The following is a 27,833-nucleotide window of genomic DNA, read 5'->3' on the forward strand; positions in this document are numbered from 1 at the left end:
GCACCTCAGCTCAGGGCGCTACACAGAAGGTCCGTCCCGCGCACTCAGTTCAAGATGGCGGGCGGTCGCCTGCAGAGACGCAGCACCTGGCACTGCGATGGGGGGTGGGGGGCGTGAGCAGCAGCTGCGCCTGCGCTGCTGGCGAGAACCCCGCCCCCTCCCCGCTAAAGCAGCCCCAATCGGGCCTGTTGGGAGAGCGCGTGCTCTGGAGCACGAGCTCCCACCTCCCCATTCTGTGATCAAAGAATAAAGCTTTCCTTTGCTTCTGAACTGAACTCGGCCTCATTCTATTGGAACGACGCTGGGCAGGACGCTTGTTGGGGACGGGAGGGCAGGTGAGTTGCTGAGTCAGTGCTAGGAGAGGTGTGAGCAGAGCATGGGCAAGCTCAGGAGGAGACCTCACGGGTGAGTGGAATCTGAGCAGGTTTCTGGAGGCTGATGGATTCCACCAGAGGGGCAGAGAAGAGGCTGGTTTGGGCCACATTTTTGCAAGATGTGCTGAACACTTCGATTGCATCTTGTAGGTGCCGTTGAGGACTTCAAGGCAGCAGAAAAGCAGAAATCCAGGTTAGTACAATGACCTTTTGCTTTACAAAAGTTTCATAAGAAAACCTTGCATGTTCCATTTTTTAAAAATTGGATAAATCCTCAGTTATGTACCATTGGATTTTTATCCCTGCTTAAGTTGTATCAGAACCTCTTCATATTTGCAGAGAATTCCAGAGGAGTCAGGCCAGGCCCGTCATACAGTAATCCTAGAGTATAATGACTGCATTCCTAGGGAACATTATACCTCTAGGAAGCTGAGACCCACCCAGGACCTGACACTCCCCAAACACATCTTGGAGCAGCCACCGTCCCTCCTTCCCGGGAGAGCATGGTGCACAACCTTGGGGTGATCATGGGGACCAGGGTTTTCATGAGGCCAGTTTTTAAGTCCCCAGGGGTGACCTGGCTGATGAGGGGGGTGGTGCGGTTGACAGACCAGGGTTGGCACTTTGTGAAGCGCTCGGCCTGGTCAGAATGAGACACAAGTGAGGAGATTTTAAGGGAGTAGGTGTGGGCAGAATAAACAGAGGGGTGATTCTCAGGGGAGAAGGCCTGGATCAGTGACTGTCTGGGGAGAACCCAGAAACCACACAAGCCTGGCAGACACCTAGGCTAGTGGAGAAGCGAGAAGAATGGGAAGAGTCGTGAGAAGAGCAGGGGAACCAACGAGAAATTCTGCCAGCCCACTTGTATGGGGATGGTTCTGCCTCAGTGACCTATTGCAGTTTTAATAGAAAAGCCTCCCACCCTGGTTTGGCCAACTTTGGGGAAGTGAGAACTGGTTTGGCGACTTTGGGGAAGTGAGAAGAAAGGCCAAAGGGAAGCACTTTGACGTGGAGATTTAAGTTCTTTCTGCCGGGGACTCGAGGTGGCCTTACCAGAGCTGCTTCACCACAACAGCTCTGCAGCTGTGTGGCAGCTGTTCTCTGCTCAGCGAATCTGAGGACAGTGAGGCCCTGTGACCAGGGCTGGGTGACTCTGGGCAGGCCTCTTTTCATTCTGTCCTTGCTTTAGATACTAAACCAAGGACAGGTACCGATACAATAATCTTCACGCTGAACAGGACCTGTGTTTCATCCATGGCTACTTTTTGAACAGTTTAGTCCAGGTTTGTGTGAGTGAATAATCCTCCACAGCCTGCCCAAGCCAGTGGAAGCCTCCACTGCCCTGGGGAATTCATGGCCAACTGTCAGGGTTTTTTTCTGGGGGGGGGAGGGCTATTTTGACTCCAGACTCTCTCTCTCTCTGGAGGTCTTGATTCAGAAGTCCCTATTGTATGCGCTACTTGGGTGCTGGGTAGCTTCAACACGGCCCCAGTAGGAACAAAGCCAGATAGTCAAGGTGGGTGGTCCATTGGGGGCCACAAATGTCATCGATCAAAATTGGCAACTCAGGACAGAGGCCTGAGAGTTTGGGTTAGGGGATGAAGTTTAAAGAAAAAAGTTCTTTCTGATCTGAAACGACATGAATAACTGAGGTACCTATGTCGGAAAGGCGGACATTTCTATGGCAGCAACACAGGTGGCCTGAGTGGGTGAGGTACGTGGGCCACGGTGGAGAGGGGAGGGCAGTTCCTCAAGCCTGCCTCCACTGTCTCAAGCCAGAGCTTCTTGGTTTCCCGGTCACGGAAGGATGCAGAAGGTCCCTGTTTGTAGCGTCGTTCTGAGGGCTGGGTGTTTGCCCCGGCAAGTGGCAGCGTTTCTGTGCTGAGCATGGCAGCTTCCTCTCTAGAAAGCGCTTCCCTTTTCGGACACGGACACCCTTGTTTTGGAGGGAGGAATAGACCGTAGCTTCTAGAACCAATTTCGATTACATACAGAAAAATGAGCTCAGGGCCGAGAGTGACAAACTACGTGGGGGTAAACTGAAGCCCCCCTCCCCATGATATTGGGAACTGCGGGAGAGGGTGGGCTGCACCCTCAGACCCTCCTGCCCGTCCGCCCAGCCTCTGTCAAGTGCCATTTATGACATGGAAATGCTCCCCGCAGATGGCCTGGGCTGGCATCACCCACTTTCCGGAGGGGGATGCAGTCTCCAGCCGTGGGCCCGGATCCCCCCCCACCCCAGGCGGGACGGGTCCTCTCTCCACCCCGGGCGCCTTGCAGCCGGCAGCCCGTGGGTCGGGTGCGGGCGAGGGGGAGGGGGGCTCTGCAGAGACGGGTCCGAGGCCGCCGGCCGGCGGGTGGGAAGAGGCCCTGTGCCAGGACGCCGCAGGCCCGGAGGCTGGGGGCCGGGTGGCTGACGCCGTCGGGGGCGTTCCCAGAAGCCGGGCCGCCGAGGTTTCCCCGCAGCCCCGGGAGGAGCCGGCGGCGGCCACGTGACCCTCCGCGGCGCGGCCGGCGGCCCAGAAATAGCAGCGGCTGCGGATCCGCCCGCAGGCTGAGCGAGGGGAAGGCGGGGACCGGAGGACGCCAGCTGGCGGGGCGCGGCGCGGCGCGGCTCCGGAGGATGCTGAGCTCCTGTCCGGCCCGGCCCCGAGCTCATGATGGCCATCCGGGAGCTCAAAGTCTGTCTCCTCGGGGTAAGTCCTGCGCCGCCATTCGCCGGGGACTCGGGTCCGCGCGCCCCTCGTCGGCGCGCCTCCCTCGTCCCCAACTTCCCCTGCCCACCCCTCGTCCGTGCTCCCCCCGTGTCCCCTGCACCCCCTCTCCCGCTCCCCCGGGCCCCCTCCCCGTCAGGCCCTGCTGGTTCCGGGCCCGAACCTGAACGGGAGCTTTCTCGACTCGTCGTCCCTCCGCCGCCGGCCCGCGTCCCCGGGGTTGCTCGGGCCGGGCCGGGCGCCCGGGACCCCTCCGCGGGGACAGGAGCCGCGGCCCTCACCTCTGAGGGCTTTCTCCTTCGCCTTTAATAATTTCCTTCCGGCGGAAACTTTAAGTTACTCAGCCAAGGCGCCGACTCTTTTTGCCTCCCTGGGCCAACTGGTTTATTTACTTGTTTAAAAAGAAAGCCCAGCTCAGGGTGAGAAAATGCGCGAGGGGATGACCTGGCGGGAAGGTGAAGAGAGAACAACGGATGGTAGAAAACCGCGCCTAGGAAACTTTTAGTGCCGCGGATAAAGGCAACATGAGAGAGTCCTCCCCTGTCCCCACTTCCCCTCCCGAAGTGGGTCCTTCTGAGCCCGAAGAAACTTGGAAGAAGCCAGAAACAAAGACAGACACAAACACCCAAGTGGTGCGGACCTGTCAGATGGCACTGGACAGGCCCCTGGGGACCGCCCAGGGCATTCAGATGGTGTTAAGGGTCTCCTCCTCTTGGGTGCGCATATCAAATTCCAGAATTACTTCTTTGGGAAGAGCTGGTTTGAAGCCCTGTTTTCAGCAGCTTTTGGTAGGAATGCCTAGTGTTCTGCCGATCTGGTCGCCCAAGAAAACCATTTCTGAAAAGAGCAGCAAAGGTTGGACTAACTGGTCTGTCAAGACGGATGTGCAGAAGTAGATAAAGAAGAAATGGTTCTAGGTTAGGACTGGGTTGTCGCAGACCAAGGGGCTGTCTGGGCTCCCTCTAGGCTCTTCTGGAACCTGGGGCAGAACGATGCTCGTGGCTGTCTCCCCTCGCTGTCCTTTGCTGGAACCCCCATTTACACTAGGTCTTCGGTTGGCCTCGAATTCCAGGGGATCAGGCAAAGGCCCCCCTTCCCTGTGCCCCTCCCCCTGCCTGCTCTGCCATGGCCTGGATTTGGATGGGATGCTGTTCTGGCCTTCCTCTGTTGACCTTTATCGGTGTTGCAGGGGTAGGTTGCACCGTCTGCCAGGCTCTCTAACATAAGCCAGACATAAATTCCAGGAATCGCATGCTTTCCTTGTGAGGAATCATTTCAGCCTCAAGGAGGCCCTTCAAAGACTCAGAAGGAACGTCGGATCCCAAGGAATCAGAGGCAGCTTTGACGTGTGTTGTGTGTGTCAGGATTGGCTTTGGGAAGAAATGAAGTCGGAAGTGACTTGCCTGCCCCACCGCATGAATTATTTGCAATTTTGCTACTTAGGGGTGAGTCTGTTTCCTTCTATAAGGAACTGATCAGGTAGAAAGAGCCCTGTACCCGGAGGCGGCAAGCCTGGGTTCTCATTCTCTCCCATTCATTGGCTGTGGTGTTTTGGACCAGTACCTTAGTTGCATCGTCTGTGAAATGGACATAATAGCATCTTCCCTTTTAAGGCAGAGGACTATAGCAGATGATCACCTAAGATACATGGTACCATTTCCTGCTACCCTGTGATTCCAAGCCTGGGAGATGAGAAAGCTGGAGGAACTCCCTATACTTCTTTTTGTCTCATCTCTAAGAATGGAACGCACTCATTCAGTGATTTCCTGGAGACAGTGCCTCTCCTTGTTTGCTGGTCCTTTGCAGTGGCTCAGTTGGTAGGAGGTTGGGCTTGGAAGGGAAGAACGGTCCCAAAGCAGAGCAAGAAGATGTTTCTGAGCAGATGGAGACCTTGAAGCTCCAATCCCATCACACCGTATCCGTGGCCTTCTTTTTTTGAGAGTGGCTCTAGGTTTTAGTCTTGCTTAGGTCGGAAGACATCTTATTTGAAATCTTTGAAAGGGCCAGTGATCTTTTTATCACACTGAGTAATGTGTCTTAAGTTCCCCCCGTTTGGCTGGTCCTGTCCTGGGCAAGATCTGTGTGACAGGGTATGTTCTCAGCGGCTCCTCCAAACAGGGCGATGCTCTGGGTGAGACAGCACTTGGGTGAGGCTACAGCCATTCTAACTGCTGGGTCTGCTCTCTTGATTTGGGAGAGAAGCCTGTGGATCCGCGGCTGGAAGAGGGAATCAGTGCCAAACCCAGCGTCCTCTCAAAATTTTAAGAGGCGTCCTGGCTCCTTTGTTCTTTGTGTGGGAGGCCTGTCTTTTCTGGATGAAGTCTTGCATGCAGCCAGCCCTCAGCTTCCTGTTTTTAGCCATCGCCCCACCTCCCTGAAATCTCAGTCTGACCCAGGCCCTAGCAGCCATGCCCACTGTGGGCGTCACCGTCTGTTGGGCCCTGCTGAAAAGGTGATGGCAATGAGGACCACTTAGCTGCAGCCCTGCTCGCTCACTGGAGAGGCTGAGGGCTGGTCCTTTTGTGCCTGGTGATGGTCCCTGTTCCTCAGTGATTACTTGGGGACGTGCTTCCCATTTAAGGCACGTGGTTGTGTTTGGCACGGGCGGTGGAGGCTTTCCTCCCTCTCAGCTGAAGCCTCCTGCTCCTCGAGGGGCGGGAGGTTCCCCACCGGAGGGTCATATGCAGAAGGTGGCAGTGGAGTGGGCCAGGTGGCATGTACCTGTGCCTTTCAGAACCCTGATGTTAGACGTGTCTGATCTTATTTCTTTTGGTGAGTGCTCTCGGATGGAACCACAGCCATCTGTGGAACATTCCCTGCATGCTTTGTGCTAGCGCAGGGTTTATTTAGCCTACCTGTTAGAGATTTTTGACCCTTGCTGCTTTCATGGGTAGACTTTGTCGTGTTTCTCCCAAGCCTTCGTGAGTGCCCTTTCCTGGGATAAGCCGGGCTGTCGTGGAAGTGAGCCGGGCAGGAGGGTGTTGACGGGGGTCTGCGTTGGACTCTTCGGACACATGAGTCTCATTCTTGCCAGTAAAGTGCCAATCATCCTGCTTTGTGAATCTCAGCTAGTATTATGAAACATGTAGCTTAAAAACAACTCCATTAAAAACAGCAAAGTATGTTAAAAAAAAACAAAAACTAACAAAACCAATATTGAGGCAGCAGCTGTTCCAACCCCAAAGGTGGAAAGCTTCCCAGTATGCATTTTTAAAACACATCACCACGTGGCAGAAAGTGAGAGGAGGGAGAGGAGGGGAAGGAGGTGGGGGGGGGGGCGGGGAGAGGAGGGAGAGAAGGAGGAAAGGATATTTCTTGTCTTTTATCATTTTCTCTGGGTGTGTACACTTAAAAACTGCTTCCGAATGGAATCCCTGAGAGATTTATATTTGGACTTCGGTTGTCTTGACGACAGTTTAGAGATCTCTGCCACTTCCTCCACAGCTGAGTGGCATGGTTAAGAGGCCACCGTCAGGGCCTCGGTGAGGCCTCTCCTCTGGCCTCTGTTAGAATCTGCTTAGTGCTTCATCACAGAGCAGTCCAGTCCCTGGGATGTGCTGTGACATGTGGGCAGTGGGGACTTCTAGCCTGTCCGGACCTTCACGAGAAAGGGCTGTGGGACCCCTGAACACCCATGAGGCTGCTCACAACCAGCAGATCGGCCCGAGCTGTGGACGCCGGCACAGCCGGCTGAATGAGGGTGAGCGCTCCTTACCGAAAGTGTTCCGTAAGGTTATGTGAATCGTGGGGTCCTTGTGGAAGGAACAATGCATAGGATGGGGAAGCGCAGCCCAGGCAGCCATCAGCATTGCTGTCCAAGCCTGAGATTCTGTTAACATACTCATTTTTGAGGGGCTTCCCTGGTGGCGCAGTGGTTAAGAATCCGCCTGCCAATGCAGGGGACACAGGTTCAAGCCGTGGTCTGGGAAGATCCCACATGCCGCGGAGCAACTAAGCCCGTGTGCCACAACTGTTGAGCCTGCGCTCTAGAGCCCGCGAGCCACAACTACTAAGCCCGCGAGCCTAGAGCCCGTGCCCTGCAACAAGAGAAGCCACCGCAATGAGAAGCCCACGCACCGCAATGAAGAGTAGCCCCTGCTCGCTGCAACTAGAGAAAGCCCGTAGGCAGCAACGAAGACCCAACGCAGCCAAAAATAAATAAATAAAATTTAAAAAAAACACACATACCCTTTTTTTTTTCTTTCCCAGAAACTATCATTTCTTTTTGCGGGGGAAGTGGGGAGGGGAGTGGGGGGATGCAGAGAGGCTAGGAACTTACAGTAATTCGTTTCTTACCTGATTCCTCTATTAAACTGAACCTCTGTGGAAAGTGTGGTTTAGCGTTGGTGACTCTGGGATGAGAATAAATATTCACGATAGAGTGGGACGTCTCCCAGCAGGGCCCGGTGCGTAGTGACACGGAGCCCCCGAGCCGGGCTGCTGGGCTCCACCAGGCCCTCGTTCCTCTTCTGCTCAGGGTCAGTATGGCCGCATCTCACTCTGAGCCCAGCGTGTGCATCCGTCATCTGTGGAGCACTTTCAAACTTCTCCGGTCCCTCCCCAGCCCTTGTCTGTAGCTCTCAGGCGTGCTGCCCCACCTCTACTGCCGCCCAGTGTCCCTGTTTCAGTGAGTGTGTTGTATCCCCGAGATCTGCTCCAAGGCTCTGGCCGTTGGAAAACAGAAAACTTTACATTTTAAGGTGCCAGGACATGAAAAGATTTTGAGGTCACGCATTAGAACAGGTCTTCAAATTCAGTTTTGTCCAACAGGTTAGACTAATTTTGGTGCTTCCGTGTCTGTACATATTACACTTTCATTTGTCTTAGTTTTTATAATTTGTCATATGTGTTGGAAATTGGAATAGACTTTCCTTCACTCAGTCGTTCACTGATTATTGAGCACTTCTTTCATGCCGGGAGCTTGGGCGGCTGCAGGTGGACAGGACAGCCACGATCCCTGTCTTCAAGGCTCTGCCTTTCCCACGACATGGACACAATGACACGTGAACTAAATGACATCACCAGTATCCCTGCGACAGCACTCACCACGGAGCCACGCCCAATAGAATTAACAGAGTGGGATGACAATAAATGTTGACTGTCGTCCATCTTATCAGGTGTGAGGACAGGTGAGGGACAAAAAGGTTTTGCTCAAGATCTGTCTTGAGTACCTGCGGTGGATAAGGTGCTGTGTCAGCTCTACTGGAGGTGGAAAGTCGGGAGGCTGGGTTCTAGTCCCGCTTGTGGTGGAGAGGCTCCTGGTTGGGCAGGTAAGACAGGAGCTAGCATCCGTGGCCGTGGTGACAAGAAGGATGCTGGAGGTGTCACGTGGTGCCACAGGAGACATGCAGGTTATGTTAAGTGCAGTGGGGGGCTGGGAACTGAGCCATCTGGAAGGTCTCCTGGCGTGGGAAGGATTTGCACAGGGCTTCAAAGGACACGTAGGGCTTGGACAGGGAAGGAAAGGTGGACATGGACCCCAGGACTGGGAGAGCAGGCTCTGGATCTCACTCTATTTTCTGGAAGGCTGAGGTGGTGGGAGGGTGTGGGGAGGTGATGAGCACCGCCTCCCACTCCCAGGCTGACGGCTCTCCTGCTGACCCCACAGCCTCTAGCAGGGGGTCTTTTATCTTAACTCCCCTTTCCTGTTTTGTTTTGAAAAACATCAAACTTACAAAGCAGTTGAAAGAGCAGTAGAACGAATGTCTATAGCCTTCTCACCTGGAGTCAGAAGGGATGACTTTTTGTCACTCTTGCTTTCCTCTCTCTAGTACACAAAAAATATTGGCTTTTCCCCCTGAACCATCTGAAAGTGAGTTGCAGACATTATGACACATCACCCCTACAGTCTTCAGTGTGTATCTTTTAGGGACAAGGACATTCTCCCCCCACACAACTGTAACATCATCATCTCACCTCTGACGTTGAACACAGCAATAGTGTCAGTCGTGTAGTTCACATCCAGGATGCAGTCAGGGATCACGTGTTACATTTGCTTCTCACAGCTGCTGCTTAACATCTCTCATCTAAAACCGTTCCTCTTTTTTTTTCCCCACCACGACATTTGTGTTTTTGAAGAATCCGGACAGTTGTCTTGTAGAAAGTTCTAGCATCTCGATTTGTCTGTTTGCTTCTTCGTTGCTTCTTCTGGGTTAAGTGGTGGGAAGACAACCTAGGTGATGTTGAATGGTTGTATCTTTTTCTGTGCTCATATGGAAGTAACTCTCTCATTTACCTCTATGGCACTCCTTCAAGAAAATACTCCTGGCTTTTATGAGCAACAGGCAGTGGTGTGTCTGAACAAAACCAAGGGCCTTGATCATGTGGGTCAGACGCTTTAGCGGGGACTGAAGGTGCACAACCGAAATCAACTCGGGGTGAGTGAGATGCTGAGCTCACCCACCTACCCATCTGCTCGTCCACCTCCCACCCCCGGGGCTCCCGCGACCCTTCCTGGGCTCTGGGTCCTGACTTTCCACAGAGCACTGACCACTTCCTGACAGACCACATGATTTATTTTCCCCACCTAATTGCTAAAGCTGCTGAGAGTTGCAGGTGTCCTGAGAAGTTTGTCAGCAGAAATAAAGAAAAGAAAAGTGGGATTTAACATTGGGGTCCCGGAGCGAGCTTCTCCTTGTGGAACCTTCTGTCTCGAGTCTTTTTCTGATTATTTCCTTGCTCCTCGTGCCCCAGCCCTGCTCTGGAGGTGAGGACTGTGCTTCTGCTCACTCAGTATTTAGCCTGGGCTACTCTCAGTTTCCCTAGAGGTGCCCAGGTGACCCGGGTTATCAGAAAACTGGGCCCTGGAGAGAAGCGGAACCTAGGGGAGGTCACTTCCCTCCTATTTTCTCTTCTTTGAGCAAGACGCTGGGAAGCTGGATGCCTTTGTATCAACAGTATGCGTTTTTCTGGAAGAAACAGATACCTGAATTCTTCAGAATTACTTCCTTTCTGCCCTCGTGGAATCACTGTTCTAACTAGGACCTGCAGATAAAATGCATCTTCCTAAAAAGTGCCTCTACCCCAGCCTGCCCTGGAAGGGGAGGAGAGAAAAGGGATGGAGGGAAGGAGAGGTTATGCGGGGGTGGGTGGGTTGGAGAAGACAAGGGAAGGGGAAAGAAGTCTGTGTGAGAGAGAGAGAGAGGGAGAATGCCAAGCACAGACACACACACGCACATGCACACACACAGACACACACACAGACACACAGACACACACGCACAGACACACAGACACACACACAGACACACACGGGGTATCACATAAAGGAGAATGACAAGCACACACACACAGACACACACACACAGACGCACACAGACACACACACACACACAGACACAGACACGCACAGACACACAGACACGCACAGACACGCACGCACACAGACACACACACACACAGACACGCACACATGCACACACACAGACACACACACAGACACAGATACACAGACACACACAGACACAGACACGCACAGACACACACAGAGAATGACAAACACACAGACACACACAGAGAATGACAAGCACACACAGACACACGCGCACACACGCGCGGTATCACATAAAGCTTGCCCTCTGCTGGCAGGGGAAAAGAGCAAAGCCTCCCTCCCTCCCTCCCTCCCTTTATCAAACGATTGGCCAGGGCATTTACATTTGTAGCAAGCTTAATTAAGAAAGTCTTTTTTTTAAAAAAAAAAAATCTCATAGCATCAATACTTCAAAGACATCTTTCATTTGGGGAGGTAAGATATTTTCTAAGCTTTTCATAACAAACTTCTGAAAAGCTATTTTTTTTCATTATCCGTGCCCATCTTAATTAGATTTTGAACCTAATGATGAGGCGGGGGAAAGGATTAAGGAGTAAAATGATGGACGTCGATTTGGGTTTGAGATGGCAAAGGCTAGGGATACAGGATGGCGCCTTTAACCTTGTTTCTTTATAATGACACGTAACCGTGCCAACTTGCTGATGTCCTGTTTCCTCGGGTGAGTTGGAAATCCTGCAGCTGTGAAGACAGCATCCTGCCTGCCCTCCTGCACCTCGCAGCTCACCTCCTCATGGTTTTTCTTCCTCTGTCTTTTGTTTTATGTCCAGCGGGCTCCTTTATTTTATGGTCAACATCCAGCCCACCGTCCTGCTCCAGAGTTTTCCTGCTGTCTCTGTTCTTTCAGCTCCACATTCTTCCATTGTTTTGTTTCCTTTTTCTCTCCCCTTCTAGTCAGTGAATCATCAGTCTGTCCTTTAAAGAGACAGCCAGGGCTTGGCTGTTAGAGGAAAATGTTTCTGCCTCTGCTTTCCATCCCTCCCCTCCCCACTGAGTGGGGAGTGTGCTGAGCCCCAGCGCTTGACCTTTCCTCCTGCTGCCAGTGTACCCAGAAACCTGGCCAGACTTACCCTGTGGGGAGTAACGAAGGCATTTCATGAATCTTCTTGTTTTAGTGTAAAATAAAACAACAAAAAGGCGTCTGTGTAAAGTAAATTAGGATTTCACTAATGGGTCGTGTGCTGTGGGGATGAAGAGAGACCCTTACCAGGTGTGTGCATGACTGCCATGTGGGCAGGTGTAATGACTTCCCGCGGGGGTGTGGGGTCTGTCCTTGGGTTTCCAGCCCAGCAGGGCCCTTGGGCTGATAGGGTGGGAAGCGGGAGGTGAAGTAACAGCACTAGGAGACCCCTGGGATGTCACATGATGCTCAATGGCCAGGTAAGGGGGTGGAGTTTGAGCATGGCTGGTGGAGGGGAGGCTGTAGGTGTTTGAGGATGAGGCTGGGTGCAGAGGAGGGACCGAGAGTGGCCTTGTTTACACCGAGCAGAGACAGGAAAAGGTTCCGAAAGGGCTCGAATGCACGTCCAAGTGGTTATGCGGGTGCGCCTGGGCCTGATTCGTGCTCACAAATAACTTATTCTTTCTCGTTTGGTTCTGTGCGTTGGTTTATTTAGTGAGCCTGCATTACTAGTGTAATTAACTTAAAACCTGTAAAAATTTACTGCAGGACCCGGGGAGATGTTTGCTGGGTAGAGATCGTTTGGTTGTTGCTGGAAATAACGGGTACACCGATATAAAATTGGAAGGTAATTTGGACGCAACATTGTAAAATCAACTATACTTCAGTTAAAAAAAAAGAAAAAGAAAGTAAATTTGGGTTGTTATTCAGGCTCCTGTTCCATCGCCATGGCAGGGGCGGTGGGGTGGGCAGGAGCATTCCGGGCGTGGCCAGTGGCCCCCCGTTTGGCTTCCCCACCTGTCCCTGATCTAGGGTTTCTCCAAATGGGTCTGGGAGAGGCGTGGGCCTGCCGATCTGTCCTGTGGGATCTGCAGGTTGTCTGTGCTTGTTCATTTCTATGCTGCTCTTTGAAAGGTAAATAAAATTACATCTGGATCTTCCAGGTGATCCTCCTGTAACAAAACTGTAGCAACTTTCATGTCCGTTAAAACTGGCCAAGGAGAGGAGAACCCAGGCAGAGTCAGCACAGATATCGCGTTGGGGCCACGTGATGACTGAGCGGTTCCAGAGCAGGTGCCTCAGGTATTGATGGACCTGCTCCGGGGTTGGGCACAGCAGGCAGCGGAGTGGACCCACTGTCCCTGACCTCATGGAGCCTACATCCTAGGAGTGACCGTGATTGAGAGCTCTGGGTCCCTGATGTGACAGATGGTGACAGGCGCCCTGCAGAGAAAGCCAGGATGGGCCAGGTGGGCCCATCCCCTGCTTGGAGCTGCACCCTCCCCTGCACTTGGGCTTGAGAAAGTCCTCGCCAAGACAGCCTTTAAGTAAACACAGAGACCATATTCTTGAGCCGGCTGGGCCCTCCTGGCAGAGGGAACCCCACGCTGGGGTGGGAGCAGCAGGCTGGCCAGTGCGGCTGGAACAGTGACCAGTGGGAAGAGGGCAGAAGTGGGGTTGGGGGCCTGTTAATTGGGGTCTCGCGGGCCGGTGTGGGAACTGTGGCGTCTCCTGGGAATCCAGCGGGGGCCATGGAAGGTTTTTGTGCAGAGACAGTGATCTGGCTCGTCCATCATGGTGGTCAGCCTAGCGGCCACATGGAGGGTAGACCACTGGAGGATGCATGCAGGGGAGCCTGTGGCAGGCTGTGACCTTGGTCGCGAGCAGGGTCCCGATCGGGCTGTTTGGAAGGAAGAACTGACAAACTTTGCTGACAGATGTTGTGTGGAATGCAAGGGAAGTAACCCATCCCGGGCACAGGGTGACAGAGCACTCTGACCTTGGGACTGACCACAGCCCTGAACTGTTGTTCTTCAGGTAGCAACACCATCCATCGTATCAGGTTAACGTTCATTTGAATGGCACTGGTCTGATAGTTTAATTTGTATTTAATTAATGCATTTATCTTTATTTTATAGCTCTAGAATAACAAAAACAGTTTGTGGGTACTTTTACTATTCGTATACAGTATATTTACACAACAAGTAATATCTGTGTTGGGTCCCTGGGGTAGCTTTTCTCTTTAAAAGAGCTTATAGAACCTTAACAGGGCCTGAGAAGCATGGCCCTGAGAATATTTTGTGAAGAAAGACGTCTGTGTAAAAAGATGAGTTGTAAAATTTAAAAAAAATAAATAAAGTAAAAAGATGAGTTGTATTCTTTCTAGACCTCCACCTCAGGTTAGGCTAATCTTAGTAAGACAACTAGTAGAATATTTTTTTTCAATAAGAATAGAAATATTTTTGAAGTTTTTGCTAAAGTTATAATTGATGTAATTTACTGATTTGAATGTGTTGCAGCAACATACTGATTTGAACATGTTGGTGTGAATTGCATTATTGCACATTTCACTCCCATCAGCCCTGTGCTTCCGTTTTGGTAAACATAGTTATTGTGTCACAGCTAACCATGTACACACCCTTATTCTTGCTTGTGAGCCATGTGGTTACAGATGCTCTGCTGGGGTCTTCTCCTTATGTCCTTGACTTCTTTCTTATTAAAAATTTCCATGGGTAAAAGAAAAACAGTAACTATAAACTCACCAGCACTGTAATGATTTGTAGTTGCCCCCAGCCCTAATCACAGCAACAGTGACAGCAGTAACCGTTGAGAAGGAATTGAAGCAAAACCTTATTCTGTTCTTTCTCGATCAGGAAAGTGCTTCAGAATGCCTTTTATGAAGAGGGATGTCTTGAAATCACTCTGGTTTATGAGTATACCTGTAATCAAGACAGCTGACCCCTACTGGGTGTAAACATACCGGACACCATGCTGTTTCAGTTTTCCACTGCTTTGTGACAAGCCACCCCAAACTTGGTGCTTAAAGTAACAGTTTATTTTTCCTTCTCACTATTTAAAAACTAGTTCAGCAATTTGAACCAGGTTTGAAGTACTTCCCTGGAAGAAAAAGGCAGGGTCCTGGCCAGGCTTGGGGAGGTGTGATGGAGGGGCCTGTATTAGCTGTGAAGAGGCAAAGTGCTGTATCAGCTGGGAGGCTGGGACACATCCAGGACACCACCATGCACGGTGACAGTGACACAGACGTCCCCTCTGTTTGCTTAGCACCTTGCAGGGGCAGCGTGGGGTCCGTAAGTTGTCGCATTGAGTCCTCGGACCGCCCTGTGTGGGGGCCCCTGTCTCTGGTTTGTGGTGTGAGAGGAGCCTTGGCAGGTCCCAGGGCTGTGTGTGCGGAGTGGCCTTGAGCTTGGCTTTATCTGTTGCCCATTTTCCAGCTCATGTGCAGGAAGCCCTGATTTCCAGGCCTTTTTTCCTTCGCTCCCTCAGGGGATCCGTGTTAAGCGCTGTAACTGGGTTCAGGAAATGTCAGGTTGCAAACTGTGGTCCATCATGACGGCCCACCTGCTGGATGGTGGGCCTGCAGGTGTTAGGAGTTTCTAAGGCTGCAGTTGAACTGTCAGCGCGGCTGGACGGGCCTCTTGCCAGCGGAGCACAGTGCGTGGTGGGTCACCCTTGGGCTGGCAGACGTGGGTGCTTACTCTGGCTTTGGCACTTCCTAGCTCGATTCCCCTGGCAAATCACATAACTGCCTGGGTCCAGTTCCCTCCTTTGTAAGATGCTGGCAGTTTGCACAGACATCCTCTCTAACCCTGCCTGGCGTGTCATGGGAATATGCTCTTACCTCTTCTTCCCCAAACCATTTTACACCCTGAGAATCTCAAGGCTTAAGAGAGTTTGAGTAGGTTCTTTCCATAAGCGAATCTCCAGTTGAGAAGTTTTCTTTACTCTGCTTAGCTAAGGGATCTGGCCAAGCATAGGTGGTAAGTAATAGCTTTTGACTTACTGTGTTACACTTCAGAATTTCATTCCTTTCATGAATTTGAACAAATTTCTAACCTACTCTTTAAATTTTTTTTTTATAAATTTGATGGTATAAGGTGTAGGCATGTTACTTTGATACACTTAAGTGTTGTAACACGATTGCCAATGTAGTCGTATAAATATTTGTCACATTGCATAATTATAGTACAATTTTTGTATTCATTATACCGTGCCTTAGATCTCTATGGCTTATGTACTCCTTGTTACGAGTTTGTGCCCTGAACAATAGCAGTCTTATCCCCCCGACCCCCAATCCCCTGGTCGCCACCATTTTACTGTCTGTTTTTTACAGGTTTAACTTTTTTAGATTCGACATATAAGTGGTATCACCCAGTACTTGTCTTTCTCTGTCTGACTTACCTCATGTAGCATCATGTGCTCAAGGTCCATCCATGTTGTCACAGATGGGAGGATGTCTTCCTTTCTCATGGCTGAATAATACTCTGTTGTGTGGATGTACCACATCTTTTTTATCCAGTCATTCGCTGATGAGCGTTTGGCTTGTTTCCATATCTGGGCTATTGTGAATAATATTGTGGTTAACAAGGGAATGCAGATATCTCGTTGAAATCCTGTTTTCATTTCCTTTGGGTATAAACCCAGAAATGGAATTGGTAGATCATATGGTAGCTCTATTTTTAATGTTTTGAGGAACCTCAATATTACTTTCCATAGCGTTGGACCAATTTACATTCCTGCCACAGTGCACAAGCGTTCCCTTTGCACTGCATTCTCACCAGAACCTGTTGTCTTCTTGGTGATGGCCGTTCTAACAGGTATAAGTTGATATCTCATGGTGATGTAACATATTCTTTACATTAAAAAAAATTTTTTTAACGTTTAAAAAAAATTTTTTTTTTTTAAATTTTGGCTGCACCGGTCCTAGTTGTGGCATTCAGTATCTTTAATTGTGGCATGTGGTATCTTTTCAGTTGCAGCATGCATGTGGATCTAGTTCCCAGACCAGGGATCAAACCTGGGCCCCCTGCATAGGGAGTGTGGAGTCTTACCCACTGGACCACTAGGGAAGTCCCTCTTTACATTTTTTTTTTTTTTGGCGGTACGCGGGCCTCTCACTGTTGTGGCCTCTCCCGTTGCGGAGCACAGGCTCCGGGCGCGCAGGCTTAGCGGCCATGGCTCACAGGCCCAGCCACTCCGCGGCATGTGGGATCTTCCCGGACTGGGGCACGAACCCGTGTCCCCTGCATCGGCAGGCCGCTGCGCCACCAGGGAAGCACTTTCTTTACATTTTTATACTGAAGTATAATATTAGTGCAAAAAAGTGCACAAATCTTAATATAGTGCATACTGGATTTTTACAAATTGAACAAACCTATATAAACGCCCAGATCAAAAACCAGAATATTCCTATTAAATGTTTAGGATATGATTTTCTGCCACTTTACGAACACTGAATATTACCAGAACTTTTTATCTTCGCTAATATTATAGATTAAAAATGATAATCTGTTCTAATTTGATTTCATTAATTATGAATGACAGTGATCATCTTTTCATATGTTTATTGACTTACTGTATTTTTTGTTACCTACACATTCACATCATTTACCTAATTTTTATTGGGTTGTTTTTCTTATTGGTTTGTGAGAACTCTTTGTATATTAAGAAACCAAATCCTGGCCTCTCTCACATTCTGAGATGGCCCACACTCTGTCTGTGGAGTGTGTTTCTCTCTAAAGAAATCCACTTCTTACCTATCAAAAAAAAAAAAAAAAAGGAAACCAAATCCTTTGTCATTTTATTGTACAAACTTTTCTTCAGTTTGTTACTTTCTAGTTTACCTTTTTACTGAATTAAAAAAATCATATCAATATTTTAAAATCTTTATTTAGTCAAATATATCAGTCTTTTCCTTTATGGTTTTGTTGTCTATGTCTTGCTTAGAAAGTCGTTCCACATTCTAGTATTATAAAATTTTTTACCTATATTTTAATTTTGCTTTTGTACTTTCATAGTGTCTTAAAATTTTTTTTAATTAAAAAAATTTTTTTTTTGGTCATGTGGCATTTATTTTGGTACAAAGAGCCAGGCTGGGATTCAAGTTTTTTGTTTTTTTCTTCACTCCAAATGTCTAGGTAGTTGTTTTAATACTGTTTATTGATTAAGTCTTCATTATTTACTGATCTGTTAGGTTATTTTTATCATAAATGAAATCTCATTTTCATTTATGAAATGAAAATGTGGATTTTCATTTCATGAAAATGTGTATGTGGATCTGTTTCTGGACTCTATATTGTTCTATTAAAAATACACTGATTTCTGAATCCATCAGATTCAGGAAAGTTTAGAAATAGCATGAAGGAGTCACTTTTGGGGACTGAATGGTTCAGGGGGCCTTGGACACTCAGGGCTGCAATTTGGATCTAGTTCATTGGTTTGCTCATGGAACCACTATTAACGTGTACGAACTTTGTAGGTACCAGTGTATTGAGAGTTTCGTTCGTCTGTGACAATGTCCTCCTTAGCGAGAATGATAATCTGGAACACTGCATATGTTGAATTCATTCAGTGGTTACTGGAAGGTGCTTTAATGAATGAAAAATTTGAGGGTGGCTAAAGGGAAAGAGTGATGCTGTGAGCTGAGCTTAGCTGGGTGGTACCTGGCTCTGAAGTGCAGTGGCTTCTGTGTTTGGACCAGTTGTAGAAAAATAAGCAGGTGGAGTGGTGAGTTACAGTTTCCACCATCTACAGCACTTGGGTGTTTTCCGTGCTGTGAATCTTTATATTTTTCCCCTTCAGTGTGAGTGGGATTACTTCCATTGGAGTTAGTCCAGAAAGTGCTATGTCAGTGGGAAGTGTGAGTCTAAAAGTTAAGGATACATCGAGCTTAACGTATAACACAGTCCATTTAAAATGATCCTAGGGCTTCCCTGGTGGCGCAGTGGTTGAGGGTCCGCCTGCTGATGCAGGGGACGTGGGTTCGTGCCCCGGTCCGGGAGGATCCCACATGCCGCGGAGCGGCTGGGCCCATGAGCCATGGCCGCTGAGCCTGCGCGTCTGGAGCCTATGCTCCGCAACGGGAGAGGCCACAGCAGTGAGAGGCCCACGTACCGAAAAAAAAAAAAAAAGATCCTAGATCCTAGGTTCTTCATCTCCCCCAAATAGTGAGCAGGGCTGGAGTCCTTCTTCGTGACAAATTAATGTTTTCCGATGCCTGTAGCGCTGGACTGTAGGGCATATGCTCCGGTCAGGGAAGCGCTGACCCCACATCACGGCGGGTCCAGCACTGTTGTTGCCAGTCAGGTGGGGCAGAGGCTGCTTCCAGGAGGATGCACTTCAGTATTGAGGGCGAATCCAGAGGCACAGGTTCGCCTTCTTTCTAGGAGAATTCTGATTCTTCCTTTCCTCATGGAGTCCCAACCCGAACCCCAGCCTCCCATTTTCCTGGGCCGTCATCACTTCCAGGAGTCGCCCAGGAGGGGTGTGGACAGGCTGCCGCCTGCCTCCCAGTTCGCGGCCTCTGCTCCTGCCCTGGGGGGCCAATCCGCGTTCCGTCAGGCGCTGTGTCCCAGCCCCTCTGCCGCCAGCCTCTCCTCTGTCTTCAGGCTCACCTTCCCTCCCGTGAACCCTCACACGTGAATCCACGCACGTGACTGGTGAAATTTCATGCGTGTGAAACAGGCTCATAGCTCTGTGACGGAACTCACTTTAGCTGGAATGTTAATTGCCCATCATTCTCAAATATCACAGGATGGAAGACTTGCTTGGCTTAGTTTCAGATCAAACGTAGGGAGAGAACGATTCTCAGAGCACCTGAAAAGTGCCTGAGGAAAGAGCTGCTTCTCCTCTTGAACTAAACTGAATTTTGTCTGGAGTTGGGTGCAGTGTCCAGTCTGAGTTGTATAAGCCATGGAATTAGATGCAGGGAATGTGGTCGATGCTTGTCTTTTATTTTAGGAAATTCCTTGTAGCATTACTTTCAGAGGGAAGCAGATCCTGCCTTCTGAATAGAGGCGAAAAAGGCCAAGAACCTCTTTGGCAGCTTGGTCACGGGCAGGTGACCTAGTTCGACCAGCCTGGGGCATGCGCCCTGGCCCTTGCCCAGGAGCCGCGATGGCAGTGACCTTGCAGGCGGCTGTGGGGAGCCGTGCCTGGCAGACTTCCCCGGCCCGCCTGATGTCCTGGTGTGATTTCGGCTGCGACCGCAGCTCTCCAGCTTCCTGAAAATCCTCGGTTAATTGGTACGACTCACCCCACCCCCCAGTTGTGCTCTTAGGTGCTGAGGGTTCATGGACACACCCCTCACCTAATGCCTCGTCAGCCCAGGCCCGCCTACATCCTCTCTCTCATTTTTTAGCTCGAATTAATTCATTCTCCTCCGGCCCTCAACCCAGCTCCGACCATTCTGCTGTGTTTATTGTGCCTTTTTGTTTCCAGGCCGACATCTTTTCAGGAAATCTCTTTTAGCTTGAATGCCCTGCGTGGAGCCCTGGCCGGAGCCGCAGGTGTGGTGAGGTTGTCGGCATCAGAGCCGGGTCGGCAGACTGCAGGTGTGGACGACTAGGTCCTATCGAGCGAAGGTCATGAGCACACGACACCTCCCTGGCCTTGACTCCCAGCGGCTCTGTGGGCCTGTGCAGGCTGCGTAAGGATGAGGGGTGAGGGGCCAGCCAGCTGACGACGTGCAGGTCTCAGGGCCTGAAGGCCACACAGCAGACCCGGCCTCAGTGACTAATGCAGGGGAGATGGAAGACACAGCTATGGGTGACAGAAGGGGCACCGGGAGGCGGTCCTCGGCTCTGGCCCCTGGAAGCTCCCTGGGGTGGGGACTGCTCTGTGTTCTTGGGCTCTGGGACCGAGTCACCGTGCAGGGACGGACTCCCCAGGTGATGCCAAGGCTGTCTCATCTGTGTGCCAGACGTGTTGTGTGTGATTTTATTCTAGCAAAATCTATTTCTTCTTTTGAAAAGGGGCCCTTTTTCCCATTCTTTACCGTCTTGATGTAGAGAGTAAATAGCATCTTCTCTGTCATTATTGAAACTTTTAATTTTGCTTCTGGACTCTAGATCCTAAACCTAGAACTGAAGCTCTAGAAGCTTGCTGCCCACCGTTGTCACTACTCTGTCCCCCTGTCGGGACTGAGGACCGGAGCTGGCCCGGGGCCTCCAAGCAGGTGACGCTCAGTGACGCTGGAGGTGGGAGCCTTCTCTGTGACTGAGGGGGGTCCCTCTTGTTCATTTATTGATTGTTAGAGCTGAAATTTCCCGATGTGTGTGGATTTGTATTTGTTCATTTGTAAATTCCTTGACAACTCAGAACATCAAAATGGTGGCATTCATCCTGGGAATTTTTGGCAAATATTTGCTGATGGTGTTAACATGATATCAGGTGTCTAAAGCCAATTCAGCAAATGTTAATAATTAGATTTGCCAAAGGCAACAGAAGTCTTAAGTGGGTTATGCTTTCAGCTTCTAAAAAGCCTTCAGACTATTACAGTGGTGATAAATTTGCTTGAAAATGGTGTATAATTTGTGTTAGAATACACAAATGTATATTAAAAGCACAGTACTGTTTTATGTGAACTTCCAAGTTTTCCCCTAAGACTAAAAAGTAGTACTTTGAGATGTTGGATAAGAGGGACAAGGGCTCATTATTTTTGTTTTAAAATCTGTGTTGTCTCTAGTTTACTCTTTCAAATGTCTATTAAAATGTATTACCTGTCTGCACTTATGCATGTTTTATATGCCAATTGTAAGGATGGATCAATGGATTTATGTGTCTAGCAGGAGGTCGGTTAATTGGTTTTGAATGGTTTGCCAAGGTGACACTGTCAGTTTTATGACTTTTCATAGATGATGGATTCCGCTCCTGTGACAAGGTCACGCACATAAAAATTCCAAATGCCATAAAAAGCGCGGTTCCATATGCCAGTTTAATTCCGTCGCAGAGCTGGCAATGCCATCTGTTTCAATCTAGGGTTAGCCCCAGTCCTGCCTCTGTAGCAGGTGATCAACAAACACCTAGTTTCCTAATACATGTAATAGAATGAAAATATATAGCATAGAAAATAATGGATGTGTAGCATAGGTCATTTCAACCTGAAAGTGTATTTATTTTGGTTGTAGTTGAGGCTGAGTGGGAGGTAGAGTGTAGCGTCCGTAATTCAGGATGGCGAGGGTCATGCTGGTCTCTCGTGCTGACAGGCTGTTGCCCCTCTACTGCTCGGTGTCGGGTGGGTAGACACTGCTGTTAATTACGTGCTGCTCCTAATGGGCAGATGTCTGTCGTTCTCGACTGCAGCTCTTCACCCAAAATGGAGTGGCCAAAGTGAATTGGTTGTGTTTATTATTCTGGTCACGGGACACAGCAGGTGTCACAGCAGATCCATCTCAGCTTGGTAATAGGTCATTGAGAAGGCAGAAAACCGCAGGCTAGAACAAATTGACCCATACCTGTCATAAAATCTCAGGTAATGACGGTTGGGTGGTTATGTGTGGTGCAGCTGAAATATATAGCATAAGGCATCCAAGCTGGGGGTCTCTAAATAGGTCAGAGGGTTCCAGCAGATACCCCACCCCCTTCTGCTGCTTTTAAGGGCTGTTGTTGCTGAATGATCATAAAAAGAGTTTTGTCTGCTCTAATGCTAACCAACAAGACAGGACTATCAACGACTTGGTCCTGGCATCCGGCCTGCCAGCCAGCATTTAAAGGATGCTCGCTGCCGTGGCAACCCCGCTGGGCCTTATGTGTGTGAAAGTAGATGCAGCTGCTGGAGAAGGACCAGAGCCACCCAGCAGGGCAGAGAGTACCGCCTGGTTCAAATGATGCCCTGCCAGCCCGGGCCACTGGGAAACTGGGTGGTAGACAGACCACCTGCGATAGCTAAATATGGGTGAGTGGCATTTTCCAAAGAAGGACATATTCTGGGAAGAATATGGGTTTAAAGAAATGGTATATTGTCATACTTTACAGGTAAATCTCATAAATTGGGATTCGGAAATTGTGAGAATTCAGACAGAGGGCCAGGATGGATTTACCTTATAAATGAATGAGGAATAAACAGGTGATGAGGTTCAAGAAGCTCTAAGGATAATTCTTAGCTAGTTTAGAGGGATATGCGGGTTTTTAAGTTCTTTGATGTGCTGTGTTGAGGATACAGGCTGAGCTGCTGAAATAAGAGATCTGAAAGTCTGGTGACTTAAGCAGGAGAGAAATCGTCTCTTTCTTCTTGATCAGTCCTGGTGGCTGGTTCAGGATGCTCTGATGGTTTACGGGTCAACACATTGCCTCTGTTTCCACCCCGTTGGCCAGAACGAAGACCCCTGACCGCCTCGACCAGCAGGGGTGGCGGGGCTCTTTTTCTGATGGTGAAGGGGAGCATGGGTATCGTGGAGCGATGCTAGTTTCTCCCATAAGCACCTTTTGCGTTCCAACAAGGTCACTGCCGGACTATGAATTTGAAGGCTGTGAATTTATGGCTTGATCGGAGCTTTGACTTGATTTGTCCTTTCAGACTCTGGACTCGAAGGAGAGAGAAGCGAGCTTTAAGCTGGCTTGTGGAACCTCTTCAACTCAGATCCCTCACTTGTCAAACGTTGTCTGTCTCAGCGAGTTGTAACGGTTACACAGCACAAGTAACCTGAGAACACTGGGGTTCCTGCCTGTCATATGATAACTTCTGGGTAGGACTAAGTTTGTTCTTCCTCTCTAGGAGGACCGGTAAAGGTCATCTACTTCCCTGATGCTTCTGGAAAAACAAGTTGACTTGCTCAGCAGTTACTTTAACTTGCCTCATTGCACCAGTATTACACCACTTTACAGTAAAAGTATTTTTAGTTCTCCAAATGCAAATTTTAAAATTCTGTGATGAACTAATGTTCACCCAGAGGCAACTCACACCATCATGACACATCTTCTGGCCCCATTGCACCGGTGCTAGAAAGAAGGGATAACAAAAAAGCAAGTTTCTTTGGGAAATGAGGTATGCACGCTGCCTTGTGGGAATCTGCAGTGGCAGCCGTGGCCTCGAAGCAGGCTTTGGGGGTCGTGAGCTGTAGTCTCCAGGCAGTGCAACGTGCTTCTCCTGGCCGGTACCCTGGGGTCCCTGGGTCTTGAGCCCAGACCCTGTCAGGGAAGCTGCTGGTCCTGGGCAAGACCCCAGCATGTGCTGCTTTGAGGCAGGTGGGACTCCTGCTGGGGCATCGCATGCTGTGAAGTGTGAGGTGGCCAGTGGCACCCTGGGATGTGGCAGACAGGGTCCTGGGATAGGCAGCTCCAGAACTGGGTGGCATCGCTAAGTGACAAAGACACATCACAAGAACTGAAGTCGTGGGGTCGGAATCGATGAGCCTTCACTGGGAGGACCTGCCCTTTGGGAAGCCACCTTCTTTCCCATCTCTGCCTCCCCGGCCGGGGTTACACATGTGGGCTACCGGGTGGCTCCCCTGGTGCTTTGCTGGCTTCGCAGGGCTGTGGGGTGGGGTGGGGCCATGCATCCTGGCCTGGGCTTCCTGTAGCTTCCATGTGTGTTTCAGTTAAGGCACCGTCTGCCTCCCAGCACTTCGGCAGCAGTGCTGCCACCCCGGCTTTAGGAACCCCTCCCCCGGGTGTGGTTACTTTTCACTGGCGCCCTGATTGCCGTCTGGGGGGACGGCATCTGGAAATGCTCCCCTGCCTTCCACGTGGCACCCGTGTCTTTGCTGAGCTGATGCAGTGACCACAGGTCCTACTGCTGTGGGGGCCCTGGTGTCAGGCAGGGGGAGTCGGTGGCCTCTTGACGGGAGGCCTGTGGCGTCATGGGGGCTCCGGCTGGTCACCCTCTCTCCTGTCCAGAGCTGTCCTCACCAGCAGCCTGTCTGGGAGATACTGAAGTTCCCTAGCAGAGCCAGTGTTGGCAGCACCAGTGGAGGGAGGCAAGGTCCGACGCTGAGAATCAAGTTTGATTTAAGGAGGTCTTTCCGAGCAGGAGGGAGTTGTCATTGGGTAAGAATCACTGTCACGATGCAGGATGGGTGCAAACAGCAAGCAAGGTTTTTGAGGGTTTCCTAGAAGCCTAGGGTGCAAACTCCTGTGGATGCTTCCCGTTGAAGAGCTGGTGGGCCTTCTGGGAAGTTCCTGTCACAAACAATCACCCCGTTTGTCCCAACAGGAAGAGTAAAGAAATGCTAATGCCACAGGGAACAGCCAAGTCCTGATGAACTGGCCGGGAGGGGGTTGGGCCTTCGCTCCGCCAGCCGCGTGCTAAGGCTATTCTCAGTTCTCGTCATAGCTCTTTGTCTTCTAATAAGTGATAGGTTTTTATTCATAAACGTAAATGGGAAGATGCCCATTTAAAAAGCAGTGTAGGGACTTCCCTGGTGGCGCAGTGGTTAAGAATCCACCTGCCAAAGCAGGGGACTTGGGTTCAAGCCCTGGTCCGGGAAGATCCCACATGCCGCGGAGCAACTAAGCCTGTGCGCCGCAACTCCTGAGCCCTCGTGCCACAACTACTGAGCTTGCGCTCCTAGAGCCCGTGCTCCGCAACAAGAGAAGTCACCGCAATGAGAAGCCCGCGCACTGGGACGAAGAGTAGCCCCCGCTCGCCGCAACTAGAGAAAGCCCATGCGCAGCAGCAGAGACCCAACACAGCCCAAAAAAAAAGCAATGTAAACAGGCTCTGAAGCCCAGTGACAACGCTTTAGTAAGTCAGCCCCTAGACCTGCTTTGGATGGAAACAGTTTTGCTTAAAATGATTTATTTTCCTTGAATATTGTGATTTTCTTTTTCAGTTGTGTGTGATAACTTTCCCTGTACAGGCATTACCAGCATATGAGGAGAAATGATTAACAGATGCACAAGTAATTTTCATATGCTTGAAAGCTACAAAACAATGCGTTTGTTGCAGGAAATAAAGAGGACAGATGTAATAACTGAAATATTTATATATATATCTCAATCACTTAAAGAAGAAGTATTGCATTAAGTCAAATAATAATACCCGAGTGTTTATATGAAGCCAACTTGTGACTGCCTAGGTTTCTACAAGGGCTGGTTCACACGAGGGCCGACTCCCCATCCGGGCTCCCAGGTGCATGCCAGGCTGGACCCTGGGTGGGTTTGGGAAAACTCCTGGGTCTCCACTACCCACACGTGCTCCAGGGAACCTCCCTTCCCAGCCCAAACCCGGTCTTTTAGTCTTTCCTGATGCTTCTGGGCCCTCACACACGCCGGCAGCGGTGACAGACCTCTGCACTGTCCGACTCAGTGCCAGGGTTTGCCGTCTTGCAGCCCCGGTTAGTTCTTTGTCCCGTGTCCGCTGCCTTTGGTGCCCTCCCTTTTAGACCAGGGTCTTGTTTGCAAGAGAGATCTCCTCGTTAGCCCCCAGATTTCGCCATGTGGACTCCTGTGGCACGCGTGGCCTGTGTCCTCCCCAACTGTACAGTGGTCGTGGGACCCCATGGTGCACGTTGGCCCATTTATCTTTTCCCATTTTAGTTCTCATTTTTATTTAGTGTGGAGTTGCCTCTCCTAGTTCCTTTTCTCATCCACACCTTTAGTTTTTTCTCTTTTTACTTCCTGTGTCATATTGTGAGGAAATTTGGAATAAGCAGAAAAGATTTCCGGGTGTCCCCAGTGGAAAACTATGCATCATGTAAAGAACAGCCTTCCAGGGTGTCTGATTCTAGGCCTTTCTTGTCCTTGGTCTGCTTTTTGCCTCTGTAAGTTATAGGTAACTGATAGCAATGCAAAATAATTACAGTCTACAGACATGGAAAAAACATCTATTTGTGTGATTAAAATGACCTCCCCCAGCATCAGGAAAAAAAGTCAGTTTCTTGTCCATTTGTAAATTCATTTCAACATTTAATTGGATCATTCCTTTAATCCATATAAATTTGTGCTTCCCTGACTTCTGTGAATTGGTTGTAACACCTCACTAATATTCTCATTAGTAATGAGGTTAATAAAGACTTTAACACATGTTCATTCTATATCTGCAAGTCAGGATTCTGCCTATGGTAATTCTTCTTTAACCGCTATATGGATAGCGGAAACGTAAGATGTGCAACTGCTGTGGAAAATGGAAATTTGGCTGTTCCTTAAAAAGTTATAGACAGAATTACCCTGTGACCCAGCGATTTCACTCCTAGGTATATACTGCAAACAGTGGAAAACAGGACCTCAAACAAATACTTGTAACGTGAATGTTCACAGCAGTACTATTTACAACAACCAAAAATGGTGGAAAGAACCCAAGTGTCCATCAGTGGAGGCTGGCTAAACAAATTGTGGTTTAGACACAATGAAATATTATTCAGCCTTAAAAAGGAATGAAGTACTGATACACAGGACGTTGTGACTGAACCTTGAAAACATGATGCTAAGGGAAAGAAGCCACTCACGAAAGATCACGTACTGTATGATTCCATTTGTATGAAATGTCCAGAATAGGTAAATCAATAGGGACAAAGTAAATGTATGATTCAGAGGCTGTGGGGCGGAGAGAATGGTGAGTAATTGCTTAATGAGTATGGAGTTACTGGGGATGAAGAAAATGTTTTGGAACTAGATGGAGGTGGTGGTTACACAACACTGTGAATGGACTGAGTGCCACTGAATTGTTCACTTTAAAATGATTAATTTTGGGTTATGCGAATTGCACCTCAACAGCAACAAAAATGAGCGTTGGCAACTTCCACATCTGAAATCGTTTACATTTGAGTAACTAGGAGGGGGAGGGTTTAGCTCAGCAGTTTTAATGTTTTCGCACCAGAAACACATGACACATAGGACACCGACGGTGGAGTTGACCCAGGAAGCACACTCCCACGAGTTCCCAGGTTCATGCAGTTTCCAGCAAGTTTCCTATAATTCCACCTCATCAGCTTTGGTAACGCTGATTCATACAGATTACACGAGCCATACCCCGCAGAGGCAAGAATCTATGATTTGGGTGATGGCCATTTAAAATTTAGATGATATGAAGGGGTCTGGGGAGAAAATGTTAGTGTAAAAAGTTACGTTTATATAGAGAAGCTTAAAGAAGAATACAGAATTTGTACCCTGATCCCTGTACCTGGATCACATCTGTTCATACTTAAAAATAGATACAAGGAACGCTTTGTATAGGATTACAAAGTTCAAATGCGTCAGAAAGATACAGAATAAAAAGTGCCGCCTTCCTAACCTTCGATCATCACTGTTAATGTGTCCTTGTGATTTTTTTTTTTTTTTTTTTGCGGTACGCGGGCCTCTCACTGTTGCGGCCTCTCCCATTGTGGAGCACAGGCTCCGGACATGCAGGCTCAGCAGCCATGGCTCACGGGCCCAGCCGCTCCACGGCATGTGGGATCTTCCCGGACCGGGGCATGAACCCGTGTCCCCTGCATCGGCAGGCGGACTCTCAACCACTGCACCACCAGGGAGGCCCCTTGTGATTTTTTTTTAAAGGAAATGTTTCAGGCTTGTGTGCTTGTGCTCACACACCCAGATTTTTTTTTTTTTAATAAAGGTGTCAT

The 27,833-nt window shown here is 49.5% G+C and overlaps 1 protein-coding gene across 2 annotated transcripts in view; it reads left to right on the forward strand.

Moving 5' to 3' along the window:
- Positions 1–2,902: 2,902 nt before the first annotated feature.
- The window catches only part of RAB31 (RAB31, member RAS oncogene family), a 112,360-nt gene continuing 87,429 nt past the window's right edge, over positions 2,903–27,833 (forward strand). Inside the window, exon 1 of one of the 2 annotated variants that reach the window (XM_067699719.1) lies at positions 2,903–3,070. In XM_067699719.1, the coding sequence (XP_067555820.1) occupies positions 3,032–3,070 (39 nt within the window). In that variant the 5' untranslated portion in view covers positions 2,903–3,031. Of the gene's footprint in view, positions 3,071–4,382; positions 4,534–27,833 lie in introns of those variants that run through there. The other variant, XM_067699718.1, reaches the window with a different exon arrangement.

Source organism: Pseudorca crassidens, chromosome 12 (genome assembly GCF_039906515.1).
Source record: "Pseudorca crassidens isolate mPseCra1 chromosome 12, mPseCra1.hap1, whole genome shotgun sequence".
Classification (NCBI taxonomy): Eukaryota; Metazoa; Chordata; class Mammalia; order Artiodactyla; family Delphinidae; genus Pseudorca; species Pseudorca crassidens.